Below are 14,777 nucleotides of genomic sequence, written 5' to 3' on the forward strand. Positions count from 1 at the left end.
GCAAGGTAGTGAAAGAATAAACAGAACAGGAAAAGACTTTGCTTGAGCAGGAGAAAAATTTAGATACAAGTTACGAAAGGCAAGAAAAGCAAAAAAGAATATATAAGTGGAGTGGAGGGAAGGCAACTAAGAAAAGCAGTGTAGGGAGGAACATACATAAGATTATAAAGTGGGATAGAAGAGACATAGAGTAAAGCTGGCAAGGAAGAAAATCTACAACCGCATCGAAAAATAAAAACAAGTAAAAACGAAAAGGATGGGAAAGGGGAGGTGAGTAATCTAGGAACAGTACGAGAAAGGGATATAAGAACCGCAAGAAAAGTCGTTTGGGGAAGCTAAGGAGGGAGGGAGCGAGTACCCGGGAGCCCTCTCAAAAGTCCTAAGTTACACAAAGCGCGAAAGTTCGGACGCAAGATTGTTACAAATGAAGGCGGGACAAAAAAATATAACTGGAAGGGAAAGAAAACGAAAACCACCCAAATACCCAAGATCAATACATCCAAAACAGGGAAGAGAACGCAGGATTAGATAAATGGTGGACTTCCTGAGAATAAAGAAACATGGTAGACGGAGAGATGGCCTACAATAAAGAAAGATAGGAAGAATTAGATGAAGAAGGATAGAAAAAGAAAACAAGAAAGAGAAATAAAAAAGAAACCTGGTAGAATGAGAGATGGACGTTAGAAAAGCAGAAAGGATTTGATAAAGAAAGTTAAGAAAAGAAAACAAGGGGGAGAAAGGAGAGCAAATAACAAGAAACAGCAGAGAATTAAGAATCAACAGAAGTAGAGATAAGAGAGATATAGAAAAAATACTGAGAATTAGGAGAAAAAAATAGACGGAAGAAAGATTAGAAAATATAAACAAGGAAATGGAAGCTTAGTCTCATAAACATTTGCTATTATTATCTATTATTCCCCTCGAACTATGATTTCTCTTCCTGCCGGGGTAGTAACGGGATTAAGAGCCACATTATCAAACATCTCGGGTTCCAAGCACACACACTTGACGTGGCTTTCGTGGGAGTTGTGGGCCTTTCCCGGGGAAGTGTCTTGACCGTAGTGAGAGTCTGACAAGGCTTCTGTACCATCAACTCTGAAAACCACTGATGAGAACGCATTTTACCTCTTTTCTGGGCTTTAGACAGAACTGACGTGAGGTGGTATCGTTTAAGAATATTGCACTGAGCCACCAGTATACCCGCGGCTCAGGGCGGCAGAGGCAGAGGCAGCGGGGTGAGTGACGGAAAGGGTGCGGTGGCGGGCGGGGAAAGGAACGAAGTCGGGATGGCAGCCGCATAAATCACTCCAGAATAACAAACAACAGGAACTGGAAACTGGGACTGTGGCGGCGTGCGGCTGGCGGCGGAGACAGCGAAGAAAAAGTACTGGGGACGGAGATGGCGGCGGATGGTGGGTGGGTTGACGGTAGTGGTTAATGGGAGCGTGATGGTGTTGTGTGATGGTAGTTTTGGTGGCTAAGGGAACGTTGCAAAGGTGATGGTGATGGAGGAGGTGCAGAGAGGTGGCGGGAGGTAGCGGTTGTAAATTGGATGGTGATGAAAGTTTGTGGTAGCAGGGCGGTTGACGCTGAGGAGACGCAGAAGGTGGTAGGTGGTAGTGGTTGTAAAAGGGATGATGATGTAGGTTATGGTGAGGAGGTACAGGGAGGTGGTGGACGGCGGCAGTTGTAAATACGACTGTGATGGAAGATTTTTTACAGCAAGAGAGACAGCTCAAGGACAACAACTAAGGTGGAAATGGGATATAGAGAGACAAGATTATAGTGGTTGGGTGCAGAGGACTGAGCAAAGCCAATGCGTAAGGGTGGGGCTAGTGGAAGCTGTGGACGTGATGATGATGGTGGTGGTTGCGGTGGGTGAGGGGAGAGGGGGGGTCAAGGACTGTGCTGGTGACGTAAATGGGACAGGAAAATGCATACAAGGTCCTCCCGCTGATGAAAAGTATACAAGGCTGAGGCGTGTTATGACCGCAGACTTTTCATTTCCAGGAGCGCATAAAAGAGAGCGAGGCACGAACACATACATACACACACACACACACACACACACACACACACACACACACACACACACGAGGCAATACAAAGCGAAATGTTTCATATACATCCAAAAAAAAAAGAAAAAAAAGAAAAAGAAAAAAAACAATTAGGAAAGGAAAGAACGAAATGAAAACTCAAAAACTGCAATACCAACATTTTGTGACTGGTAATACTCCTTTTGCTTGTATAAAGAAGGAGAAAATGAAAACGGCATAGGACAAAAAAAAAACGCGTAATGTCATAGGTGGAGTGAAAGAATCAACGCAAAAGATTCGAGGTAAGTGAGTTTTTCCTTAATTTCTTCCCATTCGAGTCCATGAACAGGTAAAAAGCGGCGGAAGGCTAATTCTCTCAGGTATTATGAGGCCGCCGAGCACTGCCGGGTAAAAACGAGGCGGAAAAAGAGGGGACCAAGGAGCGGGCCACAGTGCTCTCCCTCCCTGAATGTGAAGTACAGCAGGAGTTGAGGCGGTCCCTTCATCCTCCCTGTCTGTGTCTGTCTCCTTGTTTGTCTGTTTGTGTCTATCTCTATCTCTATCTCTGTCTGTGTCGTCTATGTATATGTCTGTTTTGTATACGTATCTATACCAACCTCTCTCTTTATGAATCAGGAAAAAAAAATAGACGGAAGAAAGAAAATGAAAACAAAGAAATGGAAGCTTAGTCTCATAAACATTTGCCATTATTACTTATTAGTCTCCTCGAACTATAATTTCTCTCTCTCTCTCTCTCTCTCTCTCTCTCTCTCTCTCTCTCTCTCTCTCTCTCTCTCTCTCTCACCCCCATTCTTGATCTTGCTAAGTTTGCCCTCACCTCCATCTTTGCTGCACTTTATTCTTTTATTTCCCGGCCGCCAGATGGCCAAGCCGTAACCGGAGGCTGGCTCGAGCAAATACTCGTATCGCAACTCACGTCACGCCATTACAGAAGCAAGATTTGTTTCCCGAATGTTTGAACTTGCTCTTCGATTCAGACAGAAAGAAGTAAATGTTTGAAATAGCTTGCCGATAAAAACAGAAAAAAAAATAATATTGTTTTGGGTAGAAATGTTAAGAAGGGGATTTAAATGTTCTTGTCAATAATTCGTTTTTTTGTGTGTGTTTAACAGATCCTCATTTCCTTTAAATGGCACATATTTATATAAAAAGCAATAGATTTATGTGAAAATTATAAATGTAATTTCGAAATGCTTCATATCAAAAGACACCTCATTCAAAATCCTATGGCATTACTTTTTTTCCAAGGTTTAACGTTAAGAACAAACTTCGATAAATATAACCAGCAAAATGACAACGCATCATCATTAACAACTTTTCAGCCTTAACGATCTTTCTTTCAGGACTAAAAATACAAACCGATAAAGCAAAGTCACCAGATGCCGCCGTAAAGGCCATGCAGGAGGAGCCGAGGACAAGAAGTTTTAAGCCGCGCTCTTAATTACGGAAAAATTGCCGAAATCTCTTGATGACTCCAGATAATAGCGGAACTTTGGGCCTCAGCGCACGCCAAAGACAGTTTAAGGCTTTGGGGGTTCACAGGCTTCAAGTAATTCTGGTTCATGCGCTCGAAGCCTCGCCACGGACCACACTGAAGCCTTGAGCGGTGGTTAGGAGGTTGAGTGAATAGATGTGATAGCGGTGACGAAGGCAGATTGCTGATACGCTCCTCTTATCCTAGATGAAAAGTTAATGCAAAAACACATAAGAAGACCGTATGTTATGAAAAGACTGGTTATTGTGAAGTAGCCTATAATCTCTTTCTCTCTCTCTCTCTCTCTCTCTCTCTCTCTCTCTCTCTCTCTCTCTCTCTCTCTCTCTCTCTCTCTCTCTCTCTCTCTCTCTCTCTCTCTCTCTCTCTCTCTCTCTCTCTCTCTCTCAATAGAGCTAAACAAACAAAGAAAAATGCTCGCCACATGCAACACAACAAAGGAGAGAGAGAGAGAGAGAGAGAGAGAGAGAGAGAGAGAGAGAGAGAGAGAGAGAGAGAGAGAGAGAGAGAGAGAGAGAGAGAGAGAGAGAGAGAGAGAGAGAGAGAGAGAAAGTCGTCATATACAACCAAATGAATGCAATACCGAGGTGAATGAACCACAGAATAGTACCACAGAAACTCAACCAAACAAACAAACAAACAAAAAGTCTACCCACACGCTGCGGGGGCCAGGGCGCACACACACACACACACACACACACACACACACACACACTTTGAGGGAAGGCATTTGATTCGAACCACCAGAGGGATTCAAAGGTATTCTGAATCTCATTATACATACCCAGTAGGTGGCGTGTATGTGTGTGTGTGTGTGTGTGTGTCAGGGAAAGGCAGTGAGGACAAGGGAGATAGGAAAATGGGGAACAGATACTGAGAGAATGTTTGTTTGGGGAGGCTGAACTTACGATAGGAAGGGAGATGGGAATGATACGGAGCAGAGGGATGGGAAGGGAAAGGAAGGGAAGGAAAATGAAGGAAGGGAAATGTGATGGCAAGTTAGGGGGAGAAGTTTGCAAAGAGGGTTGATAATAACAATAATAATAATAATAACAATAATAATAATAATAATAACACAATAGCCCCATCATCATCCTCATTATCATCATCCTCATCATCATCGCTGTCGCCCTCCCAAAACTCATTTCACGATCTTTTCACTATTTGCTCTTCTCCCTCCCTCCCTCCCTCTCTTCTCTCTCTCTCTCTCTCTCTCTCTCTCTCTCTCTCTCTCTCTCTCTCTCTCTCTCTCTCTCTCTCTCTCTCTCTCTCTCTCTCTCTCTCTCTCTCTCTCTCTCTCTCTCTCTCTCTCTCTCTCTCTCTCTCAATGGTCATTGTGCGTGCATAAATAACCTCTATTCCCCCTCGTCGTCACTTTTATCCATCATTTTTATTTCCCTTTCACATGTGTTTGCATTTCATTTTCGTTTCAGTGAGTCATAATTTTTTTTCTCCTTCTCCTTACGTTTCCTTCTTTCAGCTCGTTCATGTTTTCAATCCTCCTTTCTCTCCTTATTAGCTCTTATTTCATTCGTTTTTTTTGTTTTGTTATCTATGCCTCAGCTTTACGTTTTACTCATGCTATATTGCTTCGTTCACAGGATATTAGGATTGAAGCCCTGTCTCTCTCAGCAATAATCCCTTTTCCATCTTATAACATTAGTCTCCCTGTATAGTCTTCTTTGTTCCCTCTTTTCTCGACTTTCTTCTCCCGGTCCGTTTTTCCCTCTCTCTCTAATGCTAATATTACTGTAGCTTTCATGACTCTCCTTTTACATACAATTCATATCGTCTGTTCATTCCTCCTCCTCGTTCTCCTCCTCCTCCTCGTCTTATCTGCTACCTCTCCTCATCTTTAAGTGTTTGGTGAAGAGATTAATTCACTTCAGCAGGCAGCTTCGTTAAAACCTAAGAAGCTTTCTGCTGTCTGCTATTTTATATTTTCTCTTGCTTTTCTCTTTTCTAGCACCTCCTCCTGCTCCTCCTACTGCATGTTCTTCTCCTCTCACTCAGCTCATTCATCAGCTTTCATCTCTTGTTTATCCTCCTCCTTTTCTTCCTGTTTCCACTCACCTCATTCATCAGCTTTCATATCTTATACATCCTCCTCCTCCTCCTCCTTTTCCTCCTGTTTCCACTCACCTCATTCATCAGCTTTCATCTCTTGTATATCCTCCTCCTCCTTTTCCTCCTGTTTCCACTCACCTCATTCATCAGCTTTCATCTCTTATACATCCTCCTCTTTCCACTCACCTCGTTCTTCAGCCTACGTATCTCGTCCTTCAGACCTTCCTCCACCTCGTCCCACTCGGCCTTCCACTCCGTCACCTTCGCCTTCAGCCGCGTCTCGAAGCCCTCCTCCTTCTCGTCGATCCGCGCCTGCATTGCGTCCCTCTTGTCGATGGCCTCTCGAAGCTTCCTCTCGTACTCTCGACTCTGTTCCCTGAGGAGGATGAAGACGAGGATCAGTGGTCAGACAAGAAGGCAAGCACAAGCAGATGGAGGTGGAAGAGAAGGGTACGAATTTAGAGAAAGTATAAGAAAGTAGAGAAGAAAAAACAAGAATAAGAAAACAGAAGAGGAAGAGAAAGATATAACACAGAGATAGAGGAAAAGATTGAAAAGGTGAGACAGAAGAGAATATTAAAAAAAGATAAAGATAAAAGGTAAGAATATAGTGAAGGGTGGAACTAAGAAGAAAGTAGAGGAGCCAAGAGAAGAATAAGAAATGAAAGAGTAAGAAAAGGATAAGTAGAATAGAAGGATAGGAAGGAAAAATAACAGAGGAGAAGGATAGTAGAAGAGGAGGAGCTGGATAAAGATGTGAAGGAAGAGAAAAAGAAAGTAAATAAAAATAAGAAAATTAAAAAGTAACTTAAAGAAAAGAAAAATACCAGAAGAAACAAACACACAAAAAAACACGAAACCAGAAATAAATTAAAACAAACAAATAATAAATAACGGAAATATAAGCGAAGTAAAGACACAGTATATTCAATAAAAAAAGAAAAGAATTATGTCAAAGGCTAAAATCCTCCGCCAAACAGTTGAGTGATTGGTGGATTCAGGAATTAATTGAGTATGAAATTAGATGTCCGTTTCCCTAATGCCATATGTGTGTGTGTGTGTGTGTGTGTGTGTGTGTGTGTGTGTGTGTGTGTGTGTGTGTGTGTGTGTGTGTGTGTGTGTGTCGACCATCGGGGTAGTCTGCAGCCTCCGTACATACACGCTGTAAACTGAAACTCTTGCCTTTCACTCTCCCCTCTCCCTTTATTTTTTTCCGCTATTTTTGTTTCCACGCGCTTTCTTTTACCTTGCCATTTATTTCCCTTTTCGATTTAGAGTGGTGCCATTTTTTCCTCTGCCGCGCGCCATCCCTTCAAAAATAACTTCATTCCTCAAAAATACACAATACTAACAAATTACAGACCTATCTTTCTTCCACTGTCAATCTAGTGTATTTACTTTATTTATAGATTTTCAGCACTCTTTGTCTTTTCTCATTCTTTTCACATTCTACTTAAGGTATCAGTGTCCTTTGTATGTTCTTGGTTATCAGTCCCTATCACATGAATCACTTTCCTTTCCTTGGCTGTTAATTCTTGTAATGTTTGGTGTTTTCGTCCGTCTAGTGCGCTGTATTTCTTTGTTTTCTCTCTAACGTTTTTCCACCTCTCTCCGTCTGATCTTTATAATCTCGACTATTTTCTCTCAAGTCATTATTCCTATCCTTCCTGTATCCTTTTTGTGACTCTTTACTCACTGTTTTCAATCTCACTGCTTTCAACTCTCTTTTTTTGTTGTTCTATCTTCTCTCCTTTCATACTCTTTATATTACTCTTTCGTCTGTCGTTCATTTCACGCGCTCTCTTCCTTCTTTCCTTCCTTCCTCGTCTCCTTCCTCTCATCTTCCATGTTCCGTACTCGTTGTTGGCATTCCTTGTGACTCCGAACTTCTCTTCACAACATCTTCAGTCTCATATATTGCTTTTTCGTCCTTCTTCAGTCCGTGTTTTCAGTATTTTTCTCTTTCTCCCGCTACTGCGTTATCTGTGACTATATTATATGATTCTTAAACCACTCACCTCAATTTAACTCTTCTCCTTACTGCTCTTTGTACCATTATTCCTTCTTCTGCCTTCCTCCTTTTCACTTTCAATTCTTCCTAGTCTATTTTTTTCTTCATACTCTTATTTCTCTCGATACCAATAAATAAATGCTACTCCTCACCCATAACTAATTAACTTTTCGCTGTTTCTCCGCATCCTCTATCTTCTCCATCTTTCAGTTTCATGATTTAATTACGTACTTTACCTGTCCAAGTTATAGTGTTCTCATTTGATCGTTTAATTAAGTTATCATATAATAATAACGATAAACTTGTATGTTGCGAGATTGAAACTTTGTTATGGATTACACTTTCTCTATCTCTATCTCTATCTCTTTCTCTTTCTCTTTCTCTCCTTCTCCTTCTCTCCTTCTCCTTCTCTCCTTCTCCTTCTCTCCTTCTCCTTCTCTCCTTCTCCTTCTCTCCTTCTCCTTCTCTCCTTCTCCTTCTCTCCTTCTCCTTCTCTCCTTCTCCTTCTCTCCTTCTCCTTCTCCTTCTCCTCCTCCTTTTTCTCCTCCTCCTCCTCATCCTAATCCTCATCCTCATCCTCCTGCCCCGTCTACTCCTCCTCCTCTTCCTTCTCCTCCTCCTCACCTGAGTCTGGCGTCCCACTGCTCATCCCCCAGCCGCTTGTCCTCGTGCAGCTGGCGTATCCTGGCGTCGTACTCCCGCCGCTCCTTCCCAAACGACAGTAGTTCCTCCTGCTCGTCTTGCTCCTTCATCTTCATCTCCAGCTGTGGGGATAATCGTGCTGGTATTTGTGGCGGTGGTGTTGTGTGGTGAGATGTAAAAGTGGTATGAGTAGTATAAAGTGGTGATCGTGTAATGATTAAGTGGGCGCATACACTTTAGCTGCTGCGAGTGGCGTCTATGCTCATCTCCGTCTCATTGCCCCTTGAGCCTGTGGTGCGTTGAAACTTATTACATCGAGACACATTGCCCAGCTAACACACTTTATCGGACCGGGTTAAAATAGTTTATCTTCCAGAGGTTTCCCCGTGTATCCCTTGAACAACCACACCGAAAGGGAGAGTGAACAGCTGGGTAGGATGCGCTCCCACTACCCGGGCCAGGATTCGACCCGTATATTTGTAGATAGGCGTGTTAACCTCTACACCATGGAAGTAGTGTTCAGAGAGAGAGAGAGAGAGAGAGAGAGAGAGAGAGAGAGAGAGAGAGAGAGAGAGAGAGAGAGAGAGAGAGAGAGAGAGAGAGAGAGAGAGAGAGAGAGAGAGAGAGAGAGAGAGAGAGAGAGAGAGAGAGAGAGAAAAAGTGTGTTAATGCCCTGGAATGTGTCAGACGCTTGAGCGGACAGTGATTGAGATTGAGCACAGCAGTGAAATGGATTGCAAATAAGTCGTTTAAAAGCGTGGGACCCAAGTATGTCGAATCGCTTAACAAATTCTAGTAAAACGGATTTATACTGTGATAAATACTGATCCCAACGACTGAGGGAGGAATAATTACGTGTGAGTCTAACTATGATGTCAAAGAAAATACCTCCAGTAGCTGTTAAGAAATAGATGTGTACCTCCTTTAATACCTACTGCTATATAGATAATGAATATCCGGTAAATGACCCCAAGTGAAATATAATAATTAAAACACGTGTGGAGATTAATGTTTCCGACTCTTTCAACATTTATTACAAGGTGCACAGTCATCACTCTTCCCATTTTCTTCCTGCTCTTCAAGGTTTATTTTCTTTCTCTCCCTCCGCTCTCGTTTTGTGCATCCGTTCAGGTCTCTTTTGTCTCTCCAAGAACGTCAATCAAAAAGTTAAGGTGTCAGATTCAGGAACTTTCCTTGAAATGAATCTAGCGAAGATGAGCCTTTAATAATATCTTTCACGGCGATAAAAATGAAAGGAAAAAACTCAGGACGCCCAAAGTGACAAGAAACTTCTGTACGTAACAAGACAACAGCAACATAAAGTTTGTGTCCAGGCTTTTACCCAAGGCAGCCAGGAATGTGTTGGTTGGAATTTGTTTTATTATGAATACTATTATTGTTAGTTTTATTATTATTATTATTATTACTATTATCTTATTACGTATCAAGACTAGAATGTTCATCAAGCACATCCTTCAGCATAAATTCGTGGGAGTAAGATGGCGTAATTGATGCAGGCATGGCAGTGGTTGTGACAGTACTCTCCCCTCACGCCGCCTCACCTCCCACGTCCGTCTCTGCTGGTCGTGTTCCCGCTCCATGGACACGATCTGCTCCCGTAACGACGCCTCGCCGCTCCCGCAGTCCGCCGCCCTCCGCCTCAGGATGTCACACTCCGCCGTCAGCACCTCCATGTCGTCCGTCACCCGCCTCACCTGGCTCTTGTACCTGCAGAAGGATTGACAGGTTAGCGTGTGATAGCAACTTTGTCACCTGTTCAATGTATACCACGCTAGAATAATTATAGTTTTAGTGAGGCTGCCGCTGCTTTTTTAATTGCTGCCTGAAGCGACGATAGGCTGTCTTGAGGGGTCTCTTGCGCGGCCCCAACCCGTTAGTGGCGCAGGCGAATATTATTTATAGTGGCAGCCGTGATACATGACTCTTGCTTCCAGCTGGGGGTAAAGGTATTCTTCAGTATGGAGTACCATATTTCGTTGAAATATTGGACAAATAATCTGAGGACACGCGTTGCTGTAGAGCTTAATGTCTTACGAAAAAGTGAGAAAAAAACAACAGAAAAAAACTAAAAAATCTATACAGGTCTGTTTGCCATCGCACGGTTACGAGCAAATGCTTAAAGGATATATGATTACCATGAACAAGAGAGTATGTAGGAGCTATTTATTAATTCCCTCTTCTCCTCCTCCTCCTCCATACTGTCATTATCAGCTTCCTCCTCTTTCGTTTTCTCCAGGCACTCCTCCTCTACCTCCTCTTCCTCTTCCTCTTCCTCTTTCTCTTTCTTTTTATCTTTCTCATTCTTTTTATCTTTCTTTTTTCTTTCGTTTTCCACACCTCTGTCTCTTTCATTTTCTTTTCCTCCTCCTCCTTCTCCTCTTCCTCTCCCTCACCTGTTCTCTATCTCCGCCAGCCGCGTCTGCCACTCCAGCTCCAGCTTCTCCCTCTCCATGGCCTCCTGCGCGTCTCTCTCCCTCATGATGAAGTCGTGGTGGCTCTGTGGAATGGATGGACCTGAGAATACACAAACGCACACAAACACAAACACACACAAAGATACAGACACAAACACACAAATAGACACACAAAAAATGCAGACACAAACATATGCGCGCACTGAAACAATAAGGTTCAAAAGTGCCACTGGCTTATTTTATATTATTGTTAACTTAGTTCATGAGACACTTTAAAATGTGATACTTCTGACTGCCCTTTTTGCCGAGTGCCTGTCCTTCTGTCTGTGTGCATAATTGTTTTTTTTTGTTTTTTTTCTCTCTTCATCTATTTACCTATCTATCTATCTATGTATCTATCTATCTATCTATCTATCTGTGGTCGTCTGTCTATCTATCTAGCTGTCAGTCATTTCCATTGTGGTCCACACGGTCATTAGGGAGGTAAAGACAGCTTATCAAGACTAATTACCGCGTCCCCTGCTAATTTGGTTTACATCTGGTCTGTCCTTGTATGGAAAAAAAATATTGGCATGGCGTCCCGGCCGTGGTGATGAAATTCCCTCCGCGTCTGCAGTTTTTGTTCTGTCGCTTTTTTTTCCTTTTGATTTGTTATCCCGGATTTGGAATTTTTTTACAGCACCAAACCAGTGGGAGAAAATCTAATCTGACTGACTTCCTCGAATATATGACCCAAGTAAATATTGTGATGATTGATGCTGCCCTTCTAAGAACGTGTGGCTAATATGGTTAAGTAGAATAAATCTGTTCTGTTGGAGGGAAAACTGTGGTATTAGTGTCCAGGGAAACCGCTGAGCAATGTAAATATGGCTGTCTGTATCCGTAGATTTTTTTGCTCCTCAGCCCAAGTGACGCTCAGAGCGCAACACGGTTTTCTTGTGAGTATCAGAAAATTAGTTCCAATATGGTCCAAATCTTGCTGAAAAAACTATCTTTTGATCTGTCTGCTGGTTCTAAAAGTGCCAGGAGATATCATGAGATTTGTTGAAATAAATGTAAGTATTTTCCGAATAATACAGAACTTAAGTAGGAGAAAGTTATAAGCTATCCGCTGAAGCCGTAATATTAAATGAAGGACTCTGACACTGTTTTATTTCACAATTATTTTGAATACACACTTATTTTCTAATTTGCTAAGTAGATATTTATTATTTTTTTTAAACATGTTAGCTGACTGAGTGACGAACATAGTAACTGGCTGACCGGGACAACAAAAGGGCAGCATATTGGCTGACTCGAGTAACTGAAACAAAGAACAAAAGGCTACTTTCATGAGGGAATATATAAGTCAACGAATGAACAAATTAATCAATCACTGAAGGCTACCTTGAGCATTAAACTATTACCTTTACGAACAAGGCGGCTTAAAATGACGAATATTTATGCTAATGTGTAGGATTAGTTCATGCTTATTGGAATTTCATTGATAAGAGAAAAACTCCGTCAGACACAGACAGACAGACAGACAGAGGAACACACACAGCATCGGATCAGGTTCACCAGTCAACAATATGTCCGTATACCCACCCACACAGAGCCAATAACAGCCTCACACCAAGCATACCACGGCTAATGTTATTCATGTGAGTGTAATGCTAACATCGATGCCGCCGTAATTATCGCAAAGGTCCTATTTCAGCCGGGGAGAGATGTCTGAGTGGAATGGATTAATTAAACATTTTTGCATGTTTAGTGGAAATTATTGCTACTGTTTTTGCTGTTATTATTATTATTATTATTATTATTATTATTATTATTATTATTATTATTATTATTATTATTATTATTATTATTATTATTATTATTATTATTATTATTATTATTATTATTACTATAACGCTATCAGTAGTAGTAGTAGTAGTTGTAGTAGTAGTAGTAGTAGTAGTAGTAGTAGTAGTAACAGTTGTTATTATTGCGTTGTTTTTATTGTAGACTAAGTGATAATTATATTAGTAGTATTAATTATCGTTGGTGTTGTAACAGAAGCAGATTAAACTTGTCGCTTTGTGCTTGTTGGGTTATTAACCATTATAACTATTAAAATAAATAAAATCATCATTATCATCATTATCATCAACATCATCTTTTTGAACGGCAACACAGTAACCTTCAACACTAAATAATTAACACGGGCCAGCAAACTACACGAGGAAAATATCAAGGGAAAGATCGCTAGCATATCCGTTCCATTTATATATTGAGATCCATATTATTCCTCCACTGTTTTTGTTGATGGATATTATACGGATTTCGCTATTTTTCTGTGTGAGTATTATGCGTGCTTTTGCGTGTGTGTTATTCGTGTTTTTGATATGCAACGAGAACGGTGTATTATTTGGGGAAGTAATGATAGCAGAGAGATTGGGGTGAGATAGGAAATTAATATGGGTTTGCCTCATAGATTTTCTCTCTCTCTCTCTCTCTCTCTCTCTCTCTCTCTCTCTCTCTCTCTCTCTCTCTCTCTCTCTCTCTCTCTCTCTCTCTCTCTCTCTCTCTCTCTCTCTCTCTCTCTCTCTCTCTCTCTCTCTCTCTCTCTCTCTCTCTCTCTCTCTCTCTCTCTCTCTCTCTCTCTCTCTCTCTCTCTCTCTCTCTCTCTCTCTCTCTCTTTTAGCGATGACTAACAAGATTTTAGAGAAAGAGTAATTACAGACCTAACATAATTAAATAAAATTGCGCACGTTACACTGCACGGATGAAAATATTAAGTAGAAATATATTATTCTTATTTTTATTTCGCATGTCGAAGGAAATTGTATAGGCTGAAACAAATAACTACTTAAACTTAATGCACTTACTTTGAGTGATTGATGTACATATTACATAGATCCCAAAACTGTGTGTGTGTGTGTGTGTGTGTGTGTGTGTGTGTGTGTGTGTGTGTGTGTGTGTGTGTGTGTGTGTGTGTGTGTGTGTGTGTGTGTGTGTGTGTGTGTGTGTGTGTGTGTGTGTGTGTGTGTGTGTGTGTGTGTGTGTGTGTGTGAACATTCAACATGATAAACACTTACACACATACATATACATTTAAAATTACTCAATACAAAATGCATGCCACTTCAAGTCAAAGCAATTCATTCATTTCCTTACTTTGCAATAGTCATGATGAAGTTTGATCGTTTTAAATTTCACAAACGCTTTAACTCGCACTGACAATATTACTAATTGAATATTTCTTTGCGGATTTGGATTCTTCGTATATAAAGCAAAACAAAAAGAAAACAATAACAAAAAAAAAATGATTATTTTAAATACGTATTTCCTAAACCAGAAAATTGCAAAGGCCTTGGACTCGTTATTTATTTCTTTATGACTCCCCCGCGAACCCAACGACCTGCGGGATCAATAGCTGTTATGGTCTATATATACGAGCACCTCCTGGCTCCCCTCAGTGCTTGCCGGGAAGGACGGGCGGATGAATGCACGTCTGTCTGAATCTAGCTCTGTTCCGCCTGACTGTGTAAATCTCTCCACATCAATATACAACTCTCTCTCACTCTCACTCTCACTCTCTCTCTCTCTCTCTCTCTCTCTCTCTCTCTCTCTCTCTCTCTCGGAAAAACACACACACGCACAAATATCAAACACGCACAAACAGAAACAAACACAACCTCACGCAGGCAAGCGGACAACCACACGTAGATCATAAGAAAACAGAAGAAAAAAAAAGGAAATTAGGAAAAAAAGCTTTCAGAACAACAAAAAGAGATACCGAAAGAAATATAAACCGTAACACATTTCTTCTCTGTAGAAAGATATAAAAAAACAACGAAACAAATATGAAAGAAAGAAAAAAAATACAAAGAGGTGAGAAAATATGGAGAAGGAAAAAAAGAGGAAAAAATAACACGTCCAGAGGAAATATTTCACCCTCTTGCAATCTCTCTTTCTTTATTGGTCTGGTTTGTTTTATCTCCTTTATTCATTTTTTACTCCTCTCTTATCCATCTCGGGGCCCAAATTGTGACCTTAAAGAATTTGGAGGAAAGACGGGAGTGAGGAATGGAAGAAAAGAGGAG

General features: G+C 41.2%; 1 protein-coding gene across 3 annotated transcripts in view; it reads right to left on the minus strand.

Moving 5' to 3' along the window:
* Positions 1–14,777, minus strand: part of LOC126996427 (trichohyalin-like) — a 178,039-nt gene that overhangs the window by 44,102 nt on the left and 119,160 nt on the right. For all 3 annotated transcript variants that reach the window (XM_050856849.1, XM_050856847.1, XM_050856848.1), the window contains 4 exons: positions 10,684–10,787; positions 9,832–9,997; positions 8,252–8,391; positions 5,803–5,992 (listed from right to left, as the gene is read on the minus strand). In XM_050856849.1, the coding sequence (XP_050712806.1) occupies positions 5,803–5,992; positions 8,252–8,391; positions 9,832–9,997; positions 10,684–10,787 (600 nt within the window). The remainder of the gene's footprint in view (positions 1–5,802; positions 5,993–8,251; positions 8,392–9,831; positions 9,998–10,683; positions 10,788–14,777) is intronic.

The sequence above is a fragment of the Eriocheir sinensis genome, chromosome 10 (assembly GCF_024679095.1).
Source record: "Eriocheir sinensis breed Jianghai 21 chromosome 10, ASM2467909v1, whole genome shotgun sequence".
NCBI lineage: Eukaryota > Metazoa > Arthropoda > Malacostraca > Decapoda > Varunidae > Eriocheir > Eriocheir sinensis.